The 20001-nt window shown below is 41.4% G+C and overlaps 3 protein-coding genes across 4 annotated transcripts in view; 2 read left to right on the forward strand and 1 right to left on the reverse strand.

Moving 5' to 3' along the window:
* dnaaf11 (dynein axonemal assembly factor 11) overlaps nt 1-2442 on the reverse strand; it is a 56245-nt gene extending 53803 nt beyond the window's left edge. For both annotated transcript variants that reach the window (XM_041992461.1, XM_041992460.1), the window contains exon 1: nt 1963-2442. The gene's annotated coding sequence lies outside the window, so the exon portion shown is untranslated. The remainder of the gene's footprint in view (nt 1-1962) is intronic.
* Nucleotides 559-10446, forward strand: LOC121644493 (B-cell CLL/lymphoma 6 member B protein-like). The gene is made up of 3 exons (XM_041992465.1): nt 559-1081; nt 7494-7551; nt 9162-10446. The coding sequence occupies exons 1-3, from the start codon at nt 698-700 to the stop codon at nt 10064-10066; spliced, it is 1347 nt and encodes a 448-aa protein (XP_041848399.1). The 5' UTR covers nt 559-697; the 3' UTR covers nt 10067-10446.
* A 3241-nt stretch (nt 10447-13687) lies between these two features.
* Nucleotides 13688-18320, forward strand: LOC121644492 (zinc finger protein 768-like). The gene is made up of 4 exons (XM_041992464.1): nt 13688-14215; nt 14694-14797; nt 14891-14963; nt 15503-18320. The coding sequence occupies exons 1-4, from the start codon at nt 13735-13737 to the stop codon at nt 16288-16290; spliced, it is 1446 nt and encodes a 481-aa protein (XP_041848398.1). The 5' UTR covers nt 13688-13734; the 3' UTR covers nt 16291-18320.
* The last annotated feature ends 1681 nt before the right edge of the window (nt 18321-20001 follow it).

The following is a 20001-nucleotide window of genomic DNA, read 5'->3' on the forward strand; positions in this document are numbered from 1 at the left end:
AGGAGCAGCCTGTTACTGGTCAGGCTTCTCTGTGCACTGAAATGTAGAAAATAAAAATACACGTAGAAAGGAATAAATAACTGAATGTGGAACTAAAAATTAAAGTGCAAATAAAATTAAATGTAAAAAAATAGAAATAGTCAAAATAAATTGAGTAAATTGAGAAATAAATGAAAAACATATTACCTCACAATTGTTTATTCATTCATTTTTGTTTATGACAGTTTTGGTCCTCTATTTTTTTAGCATCATATGATAAATAGTTTTTGCAGGATTTTGACAGTTTGAGTCTAAATAACAGCAAAAACTGAAATATCAGCATAAACATTAATGGTTTACATTTCAGAATTGCTATGCCGATTTAATCACAATAATGTTTTGATATCTTGGTTTTACAGAAACTTTCACATTTTTAAGATACTTCATTCTTACTTTAACGTCTCTATGCATTTTGTCCTCTACTTCCCGTTTTCACCATAAACTCTTATTTTGAAATGGGTATATATTCCGGAAGTTACGTTTGGGGGAGTGGAAACCCGTTCTGTTTTTGTAGTCCTTTTTACGCTTTGAAGTCCAAACTAGCTTACTGTGTTGCTCCTTTTTCGACATCGTTGAGTTTTTCCGAGGCCGCCACAGGTTCGTGTTAATTCATAACAAAGATTTTCGATTCGGTCCCGGTTGCTCTCAAGCCGCGGGGATGTCCGTTGTAAGCAACAAAGCTCTCCACGAGCAGCTGTCTATCATCATGGGGGCACTGACCAAAGCGGCGGTGGTGGAGATCTGCGAGGTGGTGGACGAAGGCTACGCGGTGCTGCAGATGGAGATCTGCCGGAGCCACAAGGAGAACGAGGACCTGAAGAAGAAGCTACACCTCATCGAGTCCATCGTGGTCCGGGGCAGCGGTGGGGAGCAGGCGCTAGCGGGGGAAAGTGAGCTAGTGGAGGTCGAACCGTCCGCTGAGATGGGTCGGCAGGCGGATTCGCCGCAGCAACAGCGGGACGGTGGCCGAGGGGAAGCGGCGGATGTCCCCGCAGGGGACGGAGAGGCAGTCAGAACTGGCCGGGTGAAGCGGAAGGAGGAGGTAAACACACCGCCGGCCTCCAGTAACTCTCACTACCATAAATAGTCAGGATCATCGGTGTTTGTTTTGATGTTGTTGATGAAGATCAGTTAATTAAAACTTAAAATGTTAATGGATGGTCTGAAGGATTCAGATCTGAAAGAGTTTATCCATTTATTTTGTAGTCTGAAATTAATTCGCCGCCCCTATCCCCCATTTTCACAATTGTAGGTCTTATAAATCAGAACCACTGCCTGACACACCACTTATTTCTTCATTAGAAAATTGAAATACATAAACAGTTTAAGAGACTGTTCAGAGGGAATTTTTAGTCTGAGCAGATTATTCTTCATTGTCTGAGCCCTCAGAGAAGATTTTTGTCTTCTGGAAAAGTTTGAGTAATCAATCATTAAATTCCTCTGGAAATGGTCAGGAACAAGGTCTGGGCTGAAAATGAGTGGGAGGAAAAGCAGAAAATGTTTTTTTTTTTAAATCCTTTATGGATCTTCAGAAAGCTGAATAAACTAAATCTGGACCACATTAAAAGAATTTAATTTAAAAAGTCTGGCTGCTTGGAAGAGAAAAAGAAAGTTTCAAATTTCACTGGCTTATGCAAAGTGAGGAAACAGGTTTCCCTGTACACAAAAAATATTCCTGTACCCGCAACAGAAATGTCAACGTGCAACGACACACTTGCACAATTAGTAAATGGAACTATGGTAAAAACCTTAAACCTAAAAGTATCTGTAGACAAACTGCTGTAAACCTAAAATATTAGAAAATAAATACTGTGGAAGGTGCAATTCAAAGAGACAAGAGTGTCGGTACTAGCAGCAATAACAATGAGCAAATAGGCTGCACGTCCAGCGTGTGGATGGTGGGTGTGTGTCAGGTTCACTGACTGTTTAGTGTCCTGATGGCCGAGGAGAAGAAAGTTCTTCAAACAAGAAGTCCTGCATTTCACACTCCCGTACCACCATCCTGAGGAGTGCACAGGGTGGGTGGAGGTCCTTAAGGATGGAGCAGCTCTGCTGTGCTGGTAAATGGTCAGCAGAAAGGGCAGTCTTCACCGCTCTCTGCAGACGCTTGCGGTCGTACCACGCAGTGACGTTCTCCCCAACACCATGTAGAAGTTGCTGAAGATCTCGGGTTCCTCAGCCTCCTCAGGAAGTACAGCCACTGTTGCACCTTCTTGATCAGCTGTTTAAGAGTCTAGGTGAGGTCTTCACTGATGTGGACCCCCAGGTGTTTAAAGCTGCTCACCCTTTCCACCCCCAGATATGAGGACAAGATCAGGACTTAAGTCATGGTGTGTTTGGTATGCTATTAAACTTCTCAGTGTAATTGACGAACTCACAGCTCAGCATGACTCAGCATTTCACTGTTTGGACACTAAATCTTTGGTAATCATTGGAGTTAGTGACCAGCTTTTTTTTTACCAGTTGGTCCTTTAACACAACACAGTTTGCAGAATTACCTCAAGAATCTTCTTCTGTTTAGTGAACTAATACGTCTGTTTTTGGTCGGTTCTGACAGATGTTATATCAGCAGGGAACAGCTGGGTTTCTTCGTGGCTTAAAGATGTACTACGCAACTTTCTGCGTTCCCGACTCGTTTAACACTAGAACTGCCAAGGGGGTAAATTTTACCTTCTTGGTTTTTCAAACACTTGCATCTCTGTTAAAATAAAATCCCTACTTCTCTCAATTCGTGACTTTTCCTGAACTGGGTCCAGTAAACATACAGTGAATTTTGGTGAGTGTGTGATCACAAGAAAAAGAAATCCGAGCATGTATACCTAGAACCGCCAAGGAGGTCATTTCTACCGTCTAATTTAATGCACTGTGTTCAGCTGTCAGATGTTTTCACGCCGATTCGCACCACTCCTGGTTGCTTAGGAACGCACGTGAGTTTGACAGCTGTCAAAGAATGAGTAATAGGGTTTTATAATCATTTAGGGTAATTACATATTACATATCACAATATTCAGTAAACACAGATAAAAACTCAAAGGATGCAGGATAAAATCCATTCTGATGTTTAGCACTATTTAAATGTAGAACCATTTAACAGTGTTTTAAAAAAACGTAACAAAAACATTTTGGCACTCACAGCAACTTGACAGCTGCAACTTCATTTTTAAAAATAAAATATTCAAATCAAACTCTAATTTCTACCATGCTGTACTTCAATTGGTAATATCAACATAGTGCATAAAAGTAGACATTAGGCAACAGCACATTAAACATGTATTGTGAATGAATTGAACAATTTTCAACAAGTTCTTCAGTACATGAACCCAACTAGACAATATGTTAATCTGTGTATTAAATCTGAGGTAGAAGAGGCACACAGTGTCACATCTTAAATCTGAGGTAGAAGAGGCACACAGTGTCACATCTTAAATCTGAGGTAGAAGAGGCACACAGTGTCACATCTTAAATCTGAGGTAGAAGAGGCACACAGTGTCACATCTTAAATCTGAGGTAGAAGAGGCACACAGTGTCACATCTTAAATCTGAGGTAGAAGAGGCACACAGTGTCACATCTTAAATTTGAGGTAGAAGAAGCAAATGACATTTGTAAAGAAGGGGAAGACAACAAAAAACTTCCTTAATACTCAGCTCAGCAAATATCTCATTCTGAGAAAACCACTCATAGAACAAATCATTCTTCAGCATCAGTAGACGGTTTGTTGTCCTCAACACACACCAAACTTTTTGGATAAATGTGAGTGTAAGCTCGGGTTTTTGGGTACTGTAGGTCTAGTGCATAGATGTACCCAAAGAGGAGGAAAAATGAGTCAGCCAGATTTGTGGGACCACTCACAAATATTTCATCGCCCACAACAACGCAGATTCTCTCAGTGCTGAAGAGAGCTGCATCAGAAGTGTCAGCTGAGGCGACAGAAGGGTCAGTCTGTGAGGTCTGGACCATCAGCTGACTACAAAACACAAACAATACAAAGATGAGTTCAGCCCCTCCAGGATAAAAACCATACTAATGATGTAACGAAGTCACTTTGCACTTCGACTGCAACTAAGCTACATGTTTTAACCATTTTCTTTACATATGCTGGTATCTTACGTTAGTTTCACACCTACCTGTTAGCATACCTTTTGTTTAGTGGAATGCTTCATACTTACATTTTAATTTATTTATTTTCTACATGTCAGTTTGCAGGATAACTAAAGTAAACTTTGTAAACAGGTCCTGGTTCTCTTGGGAGTTATTTGAGTGGTCATATGTTTAGGTTAAATTAATAGGCAAAGGGACGGAAAGTGAGGCCAGTACACTTACAGACATACATTACAGGTTCACAGGAAGCGCATGAAGGACAAGAGCCTGTCTCATTTTTACATCACGTTGTTCCTGGATGGACAAAAATGATCCATTACAACAGTAATTATACAAATGCAGAGCAAACACTTCAAATATCTTTTAAATGTATTTTTTTCTGATAGAATACATTTTTCAACATGTCTATTTCTGGTGAGATGACAATAATGTGTTCATGGCATAACTACTTAAACTTAGGTCATAGTCCCAAGATATGACTTTTTAACTACATAGAAGGCAACTCACACTATAGCTTTTTACAGCTGTCTGCAAAATAATCTAATTATCTATTAATCATGCAAAGTAAAAATTCCAACCAGTTGACAACACATTGGTAATTTGATTCAGCCTGTTCTTCTGCTGCAAAAATCCTAACAATCAAAACTTGTGAAAACTAGTGCACAATTTACACAACTCACCTTTTGGTACCTGGCTGCTGGTGAAAAGCAGGCTCTGTAGCATGCTTTGTGGTGTGAGATCTGTACACAACATGAGACGGCACAGACAAAAAATCCAAATTAAAAAACATTAACTGCACAATAATTATAGTAAAAATTTAAATGTTAAAAGATGTGCCAGTAAGTCATTAACAGCAAAACATTGTTTTGTGCTTATGGACCCGATATTTTTCTATTAATAAAGTGTTTAAGTGATTAAGCTATTTTTTTTCTGTGGACTCCACAGTTAAGATAAAAACAGTCATTTGCAAAAAGAATGACTGTGGAAACACATGAAAAAAAACAAATTGTTAACAACTTTCATAATGCGTCCTACCTGAACTGTTAAAAGGATTTCCAGATGATCTAACAACCACACAGTTGAGCTTACGAAGAAATTCAAACACGGGCCTGGTTAGTATAACAACTCACATTATACTGTTTAACATTTTAAATTTGCCGCTAGCACACACACACACACACACACACACAGAAGGTTGGCTACCGATATGTGGGTTACTCGACAACGTAACATATTGACCATGTAACAATTATTCAATATACTCACAGAATGCACAACGGGGACAAGAAAAACATCAGTAAGCACACATTATATGACGCAAACATGCATTATGGGAAATGTAGTTTTTCCAGGAAACCCGCAAAGTAACAAATATTTGTCACATTTAACAACTTCTAAAGTTACCATTACTTGGAATTGTAAACAATTTACAACAAATATTTAGTGTGCACACTGTACGGATGCATTCCCAGTTCCACATTTAAATCATCTTTAAAAATTCAATTCAAAACAAAGCAGTTAACATTACTTACCAAATCAGGGCTGATGACAAGACGGCACTCAAAACAACGACAATGAGACAAATAATAAAAAACGAGGTGGTGGTGGCTTGAAGCAAGAGAATAAGATAACGCAAAGCAAACAAATGAAAACTAATTTAACTGTGTTGCACATCCACATCGGCTGGTAAAAATTCAAACTGGCCGCTTCGCATCTAGGCAAGTTCAAGATGGCTGACTCAGCTTTCCTGAGAAGATAAGACCCACCCACCGTAACGCCATGACGTCGTTATCATGACGCTACTGTGTGGTTCCAAAACTTTTTGAGCGATGCACACAAATTAGCTGTAAAATATTGAGCCCTATTCAATTAAAATGGTGTAAATCTAAACAGAGCTCAACATAACGACATTTGACTGGTATGACCTCATTAGTTATGAGCTAGTACAGCTGTTTGGGTTTACAGCGCAGTGAAAGGTGATGACATGTCATTTTGTAACATCCTGGGAACATTCTTTGCTCTAGCTGAGCTAATTCTACATTAGTTTATTTCATTCGCCCCCAGCGCAGCTGTCGACCGGGGCGGACTGTTGACCGGGGCGGACTGTTGATGCGCCCCAACCGCATTGCACCACCAGGGCGGGGATCAGCCCACACAAAGGGCGCAAGAGATCTGCGGTGACGTCGGCCACCCGATCCGTCTTAAAACACGGCCAAGGAGTCTGACGCTTGCAGCAACATTTATTTATATTATCTTCCTCTAAAATTAAAATATTTAAATCTGTTATTATTTAATATGCTGTTTTGACTGTTTAGCTAGTTTTTTAAGTCTCCATTATAACTATTAAAATAGTAAATGTAAACATCTTCAATGCATCTTTGCGTTATTTGCGCTGTTGCAGCAGGGGGTGGTAAAAATGACCCTTCTCGGCTGTTCTAGTGTTAATGGCACAGTGACTTCATTTCTGGAGCCACCGGTGTCCAGCAGCCTCCTGAGGCTGCGAAACGACTGCAACTTTTGCTTCCGGGATGCTCCATGACGTTCCTGCTGGGTTTCACTTTACGCTATGCGTCACACGCTAGCAAGCAGATAAACACGGCGGCCATTTTGAATGCTCAGGTGGTCGATTCAGCAAAGAAACGCAAGATTACGCTGGATTAGCCGTCGTTGGGGGAAAGCGTGAATGAGAAAATCTGCACAAAAAAATAACTAAAAATTGTGCTTCTTAACGTCTTAACTGCATTTTCATGAACAGTAAAGATTTTATTCTGATCGCAAGCCTTCTCTCCCTCCCCCAGGTAAGAAAAACTGGTAAAAGTTCAAATCCAGAGAGATTTTCACATCTCATATTTTAAAACAAAAACATAGTTTTGGCCCTCGTGGGATTCTATACAGTCAACACCAATTAATAAATTTTTATTAAGGTAGAAATGAACTCCAAACATAAAGGCATTAAGTGTCAACAGCCAAGGCTGCAGTTGTGTTTAATCCAGAAACATCTCCACCAGTTAATTTAGTTTAATCCCTGCAGTAAAGTTGTCCACACTGATGTAGAGATAAGGCATCAATACTCACTTCTGTCGCAGCCTCATAGCTGTGGGCAGAAAGCTGTTTTCTTGGCTTAATTATCTTATTATCCCGAGAAAGAAAAAGCAGATAAAGTGATGATAAACCAGAGAATGTGGATGGTCTGTGGCCACCTTCCCGCTGCAGTGTGGGCCAATCAGGGCTAAGAAGCTGTTAGTGTTGCTGCTTTAATCTCAGATAAAAGTCCATCTCTCCCCTGATGTTAATTCAAAGTGTTTTTTCTGTCTCATGTGATGTCAGTGATGCTTTTATTTTGTGGCATCTGCAGCTTCCAGATGTGGTTCTGATTAAAGATGAAGACTCTGACAGCAGCGACTCTGAGGAAGGTGAGTACGAGGCTACGTTTACCAGCTGAAAACCGTCTTACAGCTGCAGTGATTCCCAACTAATTTATGCAAAACTAACTGAAGCAGCCCCTTTAAGTCCTACTGCGTCACTGGTGACCGGAAGCACCACCCCTCGTTCATACTATGGTATATAAAGGGTTCATTTGCACCGACAAGCAGGATTACCTTCTAGCTGGTGTCTCTGCTTTCTATACTTTTTAACACCATCCCATCTTTACATGTTGAGCCATCATCCCAGTCATAACTTCTCTAAAATTTCTCTAAAAAGGAAGAGATCTGTGGTTTCCTTCTGCTGCTGCACCCATAATTTCACTTCTACATGCAGTTTATTCATCCAAATCTAGGACATTTGTCCTTTTTCATGTAGTCTCATCATCACAGCCGTAGCACTTACTGGTTTTTCCTAAAAGAAATACCCCTAAAACAAAGTGGGTCGACCTTAAGTCAAACTGACAAATTTGAGCTCAGACGCTATTTTTGGAATCTGGAAGCGTCTCTAACCGGCCATAAAACTAAAACACAGAAATAAATGAAAATACATCTTTATGGTGACATCATATTCTGCCAGTGATGGTTCAAACATTTTCAATAGAAAGTTTGTGTTTGAGGCTTTTTTTTCTAGCCACCTCCTGCTCAGAGGACCTGTGTTCTCCCTCTTCCTGCTCCGCTTCTGAAAAAGGCAGGAATCACCATAGCAACCAGAATATTCCATCATGGCCGTCCCCACATGGCCTGTCTAATCTCAGACACCCTGTTTTTTCTGATAAGAAGTGATCATACAAGTCTGGAGAGTTCAGGAAGTTCATTATCTTGAAACAGGAAAAGCTCATGTCAGATTTTCAAAATAAGAGCTCCTTACATTTACAAGAAGTTCCCACAATTAGGGTACAAGCAGATAAAATAAGTGTTTAACATAAGAGGAGGAACTTTTGACAAGTAATAAGGTTAACTAACAGGTTGGTAAAGACTGGGTATAAAGGGAGCATTTCAGAGAGGCAGATGGAAACGTAGACAAAAGTTCACCAATCAGACAAACTGAGTCTAAAAATTGTGGAACAATTTTTAAATTTTGGACTAAAGATCCCACCGACCACAGTGTATAAATATGAAAGATTTAGAAGGAATCTCTGTGCACATTAGGGGTGGAGGTATAAGATGTGTGGAATATTCTGAACTAATGTACAAATATGTTAAATTCTTTTCTTTTACTGTAAAGGCAGGACCAGTGAAAGTGGTACCATCTGAGTCGTAATGGGTCTAAAGATTCCCACCCTTAGTGAGCATGCTCGTTTAGTGGTGCAACAGTGAAAAGTACACCAATACCAATGGAGCTGCATATTATGATGTATTATTGTAGGCGCTTTCTTAGGGCAGTGGGACGAGCTTTGCACCCAGACTTTTAGCTAAATAGTAGAAAGTTGGTTCAGTGTATTTACTCATCCAGTCTGTATAAAATCAACTTCACTGGAGGTTCTTTTCATTAAACATCCTGTGGTGAAGAAGCACCTTCAGGGAATATTTTACATCTTTAACTCTGTTGGTGAAAACTGCTGCAGAGGTCTAATATCTGATTATAAATATTGTTTCAGCTAACACCAAGCCTGCTGATGGAACTTCGTCTGCGGTCAGTGAAGGCGTCGCATCTGCTGTGATCGGCCGGCGGAGGAGGCGGCGTAGTCATGGAAATGAAGATGCAGAGAGGCCGTCATCCTCCGAGCAGCTGGAGATAAAAACATCCAGACTCCTTGCAGGGACACAGTCCAAGATGTCCGTCTACACGCTGGACTCCCCTCAAGGCGAGCCAGGCTGCTCCGGTCAGCTCACCGAGGCCGACGAGGCCGTTTGCTCATACTCGTCGACGATGGATCCAGATGTCCATCTGGTCCAGGACTGCTCGCTGGTTTCCCCGAGCTCCAGCAGGAAGGTATATTTCAGTAGTTCCATGATGGAGGACCAGTCTCCATCCAGCAGAGTAGAACTGGATCTGAATGCCGACGCGTCCTGGACCAAACAGTCCAAAGGTCTGAGTTACCCTCAGTTTCACCAGAGTGAAAGCATGGACGGCGATGCTTTCGGGCTGAAGCTGATCAGCATCTCTGGCTCCGCCTCCACAGACTGCCAGCTGTCCAGCAGCAGGAGCTCTGTCTTGGAGTATGAAAACGGCGGGAACATGATGAACTTTGGCCTCTACCGGGACCAGGCGGGCCCATCCCAGCTCCCCCCTGGGTCCCTGAGGAAGCGCTTTGCATGCTCCATCTGCAGCAAGACGTATGCCAACGCCCAAAACCTGGAGGTCCACACCAGGATCCACACTGGCGAGCGGCCGTTCAGCTGCGACCAGTGCGGCAAAAAGTTCACCCAGTCGGCGCACCTCAGGTCGCACCTGAACATTCACTCTGGCGAGCGGCCGTTCGTCTGCACGGTCTGCTCCAAGAGCTTCATCGTCAAATACAGCCTCAAGCTGCACATGAAGAAGTACCATCCCAACTCCTGAGCCCACAGCAGTCGCTCCAGCCCGTGGACAGTCTGAAGGTCCAGAGTCCCATCCGTACAGGAGGGAAATTATCCAAGACTGATTAAATGATGAGAATAATTTAATATTTTTACCGTTTTAATGATTCATGATCTTTTTATGATTTCAGATATAATCTGCTGCTCTTAACTAAAATAACTTGTAGGGTTTTGACTTTATTTAATGGACTAAATGAGATGTTCAAAGACACATGGGAAACGTGGGCACTTAGCAGTGAACTAAAGACCAAATGAGGAGCTGCTGGTGAAAACTTAAAGAGCCATGTCACTAAACAGATGAAAACTGTAAAAACAGTGTACAGTAACGGTTGTTTTGCTCAATAAAACCAGTTCAGAAGTTTTGATCATTTCCTGGTTAAGAAGTTTGAAGGGTCACATCTTAAAACCAATTCCTGCTGATATGTTTAGACCTTAAAAGCTTGACCCAAGAAAACTGGTGAGAAGGAGTTTCACATTATTTGTCACATGCAAAATGGCAGTGAAATGCAGTCATACATGAATCCAAGGCCATACACACACATTTACCACCAGTAAAAAAAACAAACACCGTAATAAACTAAAAACAGTATAAATGTAATAAGCCACAGTGCAATGATTTTGCAGTGATGTTCATGCTATACAGACTGATATAAATATATATATATATACACACACACACACACACACACACAAATACAATATTTACAATGTAGGTGGTAGATTAATACATAAACCTTGTTAAGTGACATGAATAAAATGACTTGCAGCAGAAGGTAGGACACTGGCCAGCGTCGCTACAGGGTCAAGTTCACAGTTCTGGAAGCCTGAGGGAAGAAGCTCCTCCTGAGTGTGTTCACCTTAATGAGCCTTCAGACGCCAGCCAGAGTGTGGCCCCTCCAACACACCACTGTTAGGATGATGAGGGTCTCATGATAATGTTCTCCCCATGAAGATGTCCTGGAGGGTGGGGAGCGTTGTATTCATGGTACGCTCTGCTGACCTCAGCACCCTCTGCAAGGCCCTCTGATCATGCCCAGTACTGCTCCCGTAGCACTGGGTAATGTTGCCAGTCAGAACACTCCACCACTCCAGTGTAGAACAAAATGATTTTCAGAGAGACTCTGAACCTCCTCAGTTGTCCAGAGGTTAAACAAGGTGCTGCCTCGCCTTCTTCTCCAGGCAGTCAATGTGCAGAGTCCAGGATTGGGTTATTTTTTAAAACCAGCTCATCTCCTGTTATAAAGTTTTATTGATGGATGTGTTATAAAGACAGAAGGATCAGTCTGGACATTAGATGTGAAAATAAGCCATTTCTGCTTGAATCTGCAGTCAGAACTTTCTAAACAAAATCACTATATTGACTTTGTATGTACGAGGCACTAGAACAAATTCACTCAACCAATATTTGTATATTCATATCTGTGCAAAGGACCCGCATTTTTATACAAGATCACAGAAGAGTGAAAGAAGAATATGTTGTACAGAAAAAATGTGAAAAGTGACAATGAGATAAAAATAAATCCTACATGGAAGAAAGTTTCCTGGTTTGGGCATTTTGTATTTTTAAGCTAAAATAATTTCAATTTCAATTTCTATGAAAAAAGACTGTTTACTTGAGATAAAACGATTATAGGTATCACAATAAGAAAACCAGATAAATTAACTTGTGTGAAAATGACTTCATGACCTCGAGATAACGGCGTCAGAAACAAACGTTTGCAGGGACGGCTGCACGGCGTAGCGGTCAGAGCTCTGGCCCCGCTTTGGTCTGATGGGGACGTAGAAATCCATCTCTGTGCAAACACATGCTTATTCTGTTAAATGGAGTAAAATAAGAACAAAATTCTGCATAAATTTCCCCCCAAAAAATTACACTTGCAGTGTTTGCTGAGCCCCCTCACAAAATTATTGTGGACACTTGTTACTAAATTACGGCCACAGATTAGATCGTTAATTTCCACATATCAGAAATTAGTTGAAATTAACCCATAAGAGCCCGACGTGACATATTTGTCACATACAGTTTCTGAGACATTTTGCTTCAGTTTATGGTATAAACTTTGCTCAAAATCCTGTTGAACACAGTCAGATAATTGTCTTCTGTCTCCTAATAGATACCCAGAAGCAGAAAACCATATTATAATATTTTTAATATATCACATGGTAATAACTGGTAGATCTGGATTGAAGCTCATTTGCTTTAACACAGGAAAAACCACAGACTGTGTTTTAACATGTTTAATGATAAACCAGGCTCACAAAATCACTGCAACAGCAAACGTATCAATTATGAGTTTAACTGGAAGATAAAAACAAAACGTTTGGCCACGTTAAAATGAAGTTGTGAACTTTATAGCTCATTCTTGTTCCTACCAAATATAATCAGATTATTAATCTGTGGGGGGAAAGATGATATTTGTCCAGTCAAACCAGAAGATGGCAACAGTAAACTACCATTTACCAATAGCACAATAAGAAGTACTTACTGGTACTTACTGGTTTCTTGGAGAAGAAATGAGCAGCACACCTGGTTTAACACAGTTTGAGCTGATAGCAGCATTTTAGGATTCCTTTAGGGACAACGCAGATTAGTTACTATCAGATTAATCCGTTATAACCAATCATTCGCCTTTGTGAACCTTGTAATAAAAAGGTTAAACTTTGTATTATTAGTTTAGTCCTTTTCCAGTGATCAATGACATATTTGGTATCAATAGATTCCTTATAAAAAATTAGCACCACGTTATCATTTTTAAATCAAATGAAACAAAGGAGGATTTTACAACTTTAAGGCCATAATGAAAAGCGAATAAAGCAGAGTCTGATTGTTGCTGTTGGTGCATTTGAGTCTGACTTCGTAACTAGGTCTGTTTTATTGTTACCGAATTAATAAATGCATTGGTGAAGAGAGCCATGAATCAGAAAGATGTCCAGTCTGTATTTTATAAGTTCACTTAAGGTGACTTTAGTTTCTTTGTTGGTGTAAACTAACAAATGGTTTGTTGCATAGAAATCATATAGTGAACCTTTAAGTACCACTTGAGCATTGTAATATCAGGATTAGCTAAGATTAACATCATGAACCATCTGGCCCTCGGTTTCAGACACAGCACAGCAGGTCCAGCATCATGTCTAGATGATCACTGAGCTCATGGAGGCCAAAGTTATTCAGTTTACAATCAACCATCTGTAGCCGATCCAGATGAACGAATCCTAGTAATACATACATCAATTAATTTTAATTCTCTTGTATGTTATTTAAGCAGTTTAAGCTAATCTTGTATCAGTTAAGCTTATATGGGTCTGTCCTCCTTGTAGCGTGCGCAGAGACAGAGACAACCTATTGATGAAGTTGGCATAGGGGCCCAACTAGATGGTTTGTACAGAATTTCATGCTACGATCCTGCCAAGATTAGACTAAAGACTTTGACTAACTGAAAGGATTTAAACGATCATAATATTTACAGTGTAAATGCGAGCTAAAAAGTCAAATTTTCTTCTTAGTTTGCTTTGAAAATTCATTCTGAAAATCTGTTTCATATCTATTGTTTAACAACTTTAACAAATAAAAACAATCTCATCACAGATAGTTTTTTTCAGACTTTACGCCTGTAACAAAATGCCAGAGGATGCTTCGCGCATGCGCACTGAATGTTATTTCAGTGGCATCACTTCCTGGTTCGCTTTAAGACCGTACACAACAAGGGAAGAGACCACAATCAGGTCAACTGCGAGGCGCGAGAGTTCCTGTTATTGTTTCCCCCTATATTGCGGGTAATCTGGCATTTTCTGCTTCAACAACCCGGATTGAAAAGAATGTCTCCGGCCGTAGCCTTCCACACGCAGCTCGCTTCCATTATGGAGGTGCTAGCAAACACGGCGGTGGCGGAGATCTGCGAGCTTGTGGACAACGGCTACGCGGTGCTGCAGCTCGAGATCTCACGGAGCCGCAAAGAAAACGAGGTGCTTCGGAGGAAACTGCGGCTCATGGAGCTACGAGCCACTCGCGCGATCGCCCTGCGTGCCACAGCTAACGGCTGTAGCGGCACCGCGCTGCTTCACGCGAGCGGCCGCCCGCGAGTTCACCTGCTCGCGGGGCACGAGCCAAGAAGGAGCGGCGGGACACCGAGAGGTAACCTATTACATTTAAATACACAAAACTAAAATAAAAATGGAACAGAATGAGAGCGTGACGCTGGCGCGGTGCGTGCTGCGTTTATTTACTAAGGGGAACGTAGGAAATCTGCACACCCTGCACTTTAGTTAAAAAAAACAACAAAACAAAACAAACAAAAACGGAGCAAAATCTGGTTGTTTTTAGTGACAGTTGCATCTGGCATAAAATTGTTTTTTTTTTTTTTTTTTAAACTGAGAAAATAACAGTCAGACCTAAAAGTATTAATAACTTCGTCAAACAACATCTCATAAGAATGGAGGATAGGTGAGCATAATTGTGTCCTTTAGGTGTTTTAACTGAGATAAACGGCTTTATTTAGTCAGCTTCGACTTCTTAAGTAGATTTAATTAGGAGGACAGAAAATCCAAATAAATACCATGAACAAAGCAATTAAAAGAAAGCTCCATGTTAAAGAAAATGCATCTTCACTCAGCTCCATCTGAGACAGCGCTGTCCCGATTGTCCCATGAGGAGACATCCAGCTGCAGAGATCCTAGTCCACCACCAGACCCAGAAGAGGGGCCAAACCTGGAGACGGTCAGTAGAGGAGGAAGAGAAGCATCATTATCACTGTGCCTAACTGCATCTTCATCACTCCTGCAGCTTCTGTTCTCTCTGCTCTGATTTCAGCCTGCAGAAGGTGAGACGACAGCAGTCATCAAAGTGGAGGACGGGGAGTCCTGGTCCCGGCCCGAGTCGGACAGTAAGTACAGTTCAGTATGGATTGGATAGATGAACTGTTCCAGTTAAACCCAAATAATTGTTCACCCCCTCGAAAGAAAAACCAACTTAACTACAAACAATAATTTTGGGGATTTTAACCCTTTAAATGCCAGTTTGAATAATTGAATATCTGCCTTATTACAAAAAACAAAAAAAAGAAAATAAAAACATGATTCTTACATAATATCAGGGGGATGGGTCGTTCGTGGTTATTAGTGTTGATATTAAATTAATTAATTATTAGATTAAAATATGTAGTTGTAATAGAAGTCAATTGGACATTTATGGCCATGAAGGTTCCCCAGAAGGATCATCTGATACAACACTAGATGCTATTAAAATCAGATTTATTACTTATCTGTCATATCCAAGACTCTAATTGCCACCCCCGATATTTATGTAGAAAAAAAGAGTTTAGTCTTAAATTATTTATTATTAAATGTTTTTATAATTTAAAATGTCCGAGGAGCCAGAAGGTTTTAAGAGTCTGAATTTAAAGTTCTGATTTTGTGTTTCCAGAGGGTTTTTGTCCCGTTGCTGATGGACAGACGATGGAGACAGAGGCTTCGTCCTCGCTGATTAAACAAGAAACAGCAGATGATGGCGGCAGCTCTTCAAAGTCGTGGACCGGTGGGGAGGTCAGCTCCACCTCCACCCAAAATGCTCCAAACACCAGCGACCACGACAGCCTGATGTTTGAGATCCAACATGGCTCCTGCTCTACCCAGAATCCTCCAGGTGCTGACGCTGGCGGCCCGTCTGCATTGAACCCCACTGCGAGCGTTTCCAGTCTGTCTGCTGCTGATGAGCCTGCAGGCTTCCACAGTCAACAGCAGATGGCGCCGCCACCTCCTACAGACGAGCCGACAGGACGACAGAGCGCCATGGTCAGGAGGGACCGGTGGCGGCTCCAGAACCGGGCCAGCAGAGACGACTCCGGGGGGAAAACATTCATCTGCAACTGGTGCGGAAAAACTCTGGCCTGCCTCAAGAACCTGAAGACCCACATGAGGGTTCACACCGGCGAGAAGCCGTTCGTCTGCGCGCTCTGCGGCAAACGCTTCTCCGACTCCAGCAACCTCAAACGCCACCAGAGCGTCCACACCGGGGAGAAGCGCTACGGCTGCGTCCACTGCGGGAAACGCTTCGCGCAGTCGGGGTCGCTCAAGGTCCACATGAGCGTCCACACAGACTGCAAACAGTTCAGGTGTGGATTCTGCGGGAAGACGTTTATATCCGGCAGCCACCTGCGGCGACACATCACTGTCCACGCCGGCGAGAAGCGATTTCCTGCCGAGTTACTGTGAGGAGTCTGGAGGTGGTTTACTCTGAGCTGCTAGAGACGAACGAAGAGAGAAGCGATTCGTAGGTCAGAGCCACTTTGTGTTGGTTTTTATACGTGTTTTACCTGAGAAATCCAGTAGGGGGCGCACTAGAAAACTCAGACTGTATAGAGCTAAAATTGTAGAGTTTAAACAAGACAAACATGCCGACGAGGACAGGTTAAATATGATATTCCAGCAGACCAACAGCAGCAGCATTTTTATGGGTTAAAAAACCCCTAAACGGAGCACACTGGGTCCCGTCGGTCCCTCCAGGAATTAAACGCACAGTCGGCCAATCCTCACCAATTCTGCACATCCTGCAGTCATGCTCATTCCTGTGAGGTTTCATTCACGAATGAGTCAAATCTAAGAGCTGATTCTTTGTGGTGGCAAACGCCGACTCTTGTAAGAAAGAGATGGATTTTAGAAAGGGCTTTATTTTGATGTGCACACCACTCAAACAATCACATTTGAGGAAAGACTAGGATTATACGCAGTTATTGTCAAGAGCTGGTTGAGTTAAATAAACACCTCACACAGAGGCTACAGCACCTCAAAGCAGCTGACCCAGATTAGATAATCCCAGACTGGGTTATGTTGTCCATCTCCACTCCCTGCCCCCATCCGCCCCACTTTCCTGGTGACCAACTGTTAAAAAAGACCTCAGATCCTATAAATGCTTTCATGGTGAAGACCATGGTGGAAAACAAGCAAAGGTTGCCAAACATTTTTCTACCACGAAACATCAGAGATGGTTAAAATCATCCTGAGTCTATAAGACCCGGATCTGCTGTAAACACGGGAAGTATTAGAAAAAGGCAAGGCGGTTTATTTGTATAGGACAATTCAAGTTTTACATAAAACAAAGAATAAATAGAAGCTACATTTTTAGTTTTTGTCCTTTTTGTTGAAATAAGTTGCAGTTTCCGCGTCTCCCTGCTGAATGGTAAAATGCTCCCCCAGTAAGGACGGTTGGACTAAAGTATTCTAAAGACATTTTCAGGTCCTTTTTGCAAGAACAAACAAACCTGCAAATTTTTTTTACCAAAGCTGCTGCAAAGTCAGGCTGTTTTTGTTCGGGAGAAGAATCACTGTAAAATCCTGGAAGGACTTTGTCTTGGAAAGTTTTTCTCTGGTCAAACTGGTCCCTAAACTGCCTCCACTGGGAAGTCACAGTTTGCCAATGCAGAGCTTTAATTTCTGCACAAAAGATGCTTCAAACAAACAAAGCACACGAAGCAGCCAAAATAAACACGCATGCGTAAATAAAAGCGTTACTTTGTGTTACTCTGAGCAGACGGTGAATCCATCACATACTCGCTACGCCAGAACATGAAGGAACAGCTGCTGTTTGCTTAAGTTTTCAGTCACTTCCTCTCTGATGAAGCAGCTTCATCCCCAGTTTTAGACATCGTCATGTTTGTGGTATAAACTTACCTCCTCAGGTTCCAGCCCTGTTAACAACAGACTCCATCTTGTCCACGTTTGCTGCTGTTGGAGATGATGGTGGGACAAAGTAACCAGAGATTGTTTCATGTGTGAGACGAGTTGACTCACCTGGAGGCTCTGCAATCTGCAGGTGAGCTGACGAGCTCACCGATGACGTCATCCTCATACAACAAATGTTCAGAACAATCGAGCGTCTTACGACTTTTAATTTAATGCCATTTAATATAAACGTGAGCATCAGAGATGTAGTTTTATGTAAATAAAAGGCAGCTGTTGGAAAGGAAGAAGCATCCTGAGATCTTCATCGGGCGTTTCCGCTCTGACGTCACTAATTTCCTCCACCTGTGGATGAGGTGCAGCAGTTCAGAAATGTTGCAGTTGAACCTTGAACCTCATTTTAATCGTTTAATAAAGACAAGCATTCAAGTGTTCGTTTTACGTTCAGTTGTAAACTGAAGCCGTTTCTCCAGGTGATTTTAGAGCTGCATGGTCGTCAGGAACAATGTTTCCACTGTGTGAAATGTGTTCTCGTCATTCTGTAATAAACAACCTTTTTTAAACAACCTCTGTCCAACCACTGGTTTCTTTCAGCTTTATATTCTCAATCAAAACTTCTAGATAATTAAATCTAACGATAAAATTCAATTTAATCCGTTAGTTTCCTTAGTTAGGCATCATGGTTTGGCTTATATAAACACAGAATAGGACTAACGTGGTCACATAAAGAATCATAATTGGACTATAATGAATGGAAGTGGATTGGAGTATGTCTATAAAAGGGCCTTGAGTTGATGTAAAGTGAAGTGATGCAAATACGTTGAATTGAAATAAAAGTTTACATTTTGGCTGCAGGTCTTCTTCCAGATGAAGTCAGGTATTTTGTTCTTTGTGTTGCCTTCAGGTTCCAGGATGTTTTCACCAGAAGATGAACAGAAACAAACCCTGCAGGCGCTAGCTGCTGTTTTAAATGCAACAGTTTGTTGATAACAGAGTTTTAAAGATGGAAACGATCAACAAAGACGTCACTTTCAGACAGTAAAAAGCTGATGAAGAGCACACAAACGGAAGACTTGTTTCTTCAGGAGTTATTTAAATCTAGTGGTGAAGTTGTAGATAGCGACTCTCATGCACCGGCTATCAATAATTGATTCATCTATATTAGGCGTGCCCGAGTCCAGCTCTTGAGGGCTCCCATTCTGCAGCTTTTAGACACAACTTTTCAGCTCTGCAGAGGCCTGGTAACGAGCCCTTCATTTAATCCAGGTGTAACAAAAGTAAAAAGTTAGAAAATGTAAATAAGTGCAGAGTTAGCATTACTGCTAATTCTGTTGTTCCTTGGCAGATCTCAAACCAACCTCAACAACACATAAACCTAAAAAAGTAAAGTATAAACTGGTAGTAAATATTTTATAACAGGTAAGATTTAAACGTCACATTTCAAGAGCATAAGGTTAGAGTGTAGCTAAAAAACCAAATACAGAAGCAAGTCTGATAACTACAGCTGGATCTGTCTCACTGGGAGAACTGGTTGGGGATGTAAATGTGGTGTATGTGTCTAATTCCAGATGTTTCTACCCCTCACTGACAGCACAGTGGTGCATCTGTGGGCACCTCAGTCTCCTCTGGTGAGTGATTTTAGTTAAACATATTCCTCCTATGGTGGTGGTGCAAGTCTTTTATATTTTTTAGAGCTTTTTTCTTCAGTGATTCTACACGTTTTAGTCCAGTTATGCTTGTGGGACCAGTTTGTGAAACAGTAATCAAGATGAGAGAATAGATGAGAAGAGCGATCGCTGCTAAAGCAGGTTTGGGATACATAACGCCTTAAAAAGAACCATAGAAGAAGACTACACAACAACCATTCATATCTGTGCTATGCCCATCTTTACCACTAGATGTCAGTACTTCTTACACACTGAACCTTAAAGTTCAGATCAGGCACTGCTTTCTGTTCTTTCTCTTCCATCCTCATCACATTTCCCACAAAACAACATCCATAACCAAAAACTCTTCCACTTTCTCCACTTCCATCTGTGCATGCCTCTTCCACGCTGCGTTCATGTGGGTTCATGGCTGCAAATGGTTCAATTCAATGAAAAGCAAAAGCAAATACATTTCAATAGAAAAAATACTTTCAATCAGGATTTACTGATTGGAGCAAGTTAGTAAACAGTAGACTACTGGGTCTATTTAAAAGGGTGCAGCTAGTAATCCGGAGAGAATGAGACAGTCTGTAAAGCAGCT

This window comes from Melanotaenia boesemani, chromosome 8 (assembly GCF_017639745.1).
Source record: "Melanotaenia boesemani isolate fMelBoe1 chromosome 8, fMelBoe1.pri, whole genome shotgun sequence".
Taxonomy (NCBI): domain Eukaryota; kingdom Metazoa; phylum Chordata; class Actinopteri; order Atheriniformes; family Melanotaeniidae; genus Melanotaenia; species Melanotaenia boesemani.

What these genes read in the sequence shown, in the direction of transcription:
- LOC121644492 (XM_041992464.1), top strand. Translation starts at nt 13,735, where the DNA reads ATGTTATTTCAGTGGCATCACTTCCTGGTTCGCTTTAAGACCGTACAC. An exon ending in AGGGGCCAAACCTGGAGACG is followed by an intron (nt 14,798 to 14,890) that starts GTCAGTAGAGGA and finishes CTCTGATTTCAG; the next exon opens with CCTGCAGAAGGTGAGACGAC. An exon ending in GTCCCGGCCCGAGTCGGACA is followed by an intron (nt 14,964 to 15,502) that starts GTAAGTACAGTT and finishes TTGTGTTTCCAG; the next exon opens with AGGGTTTTTGTCCCGTTGCT.
- LOC121644493 (XM_041992465.1), top strand. Translation starts at nt 698, where the DNA reads ATGTCCGTTGTAAGCAACAAAGCTCTCCACGAGCAGCTGTCTATCATC. An exon ending in GGGTGAAGCGGAAGGAGGAG is followed by an intron (nt 1,082 to 7,493) that starts GTAAACACACCG and finishes TGGCATCTGCAG; the next exon opens with CTTCCAGATGTGGTTCTGAT. An exon ending in CAGCAGCGACTCTGAGGAAG is followed by an intron (nt 7,552 to 9,161) that starts GTGAGTACGAGG and finishes ATATTGTTTCAG; the next exon opens with CTAACACCAAGCCTGCTGAT.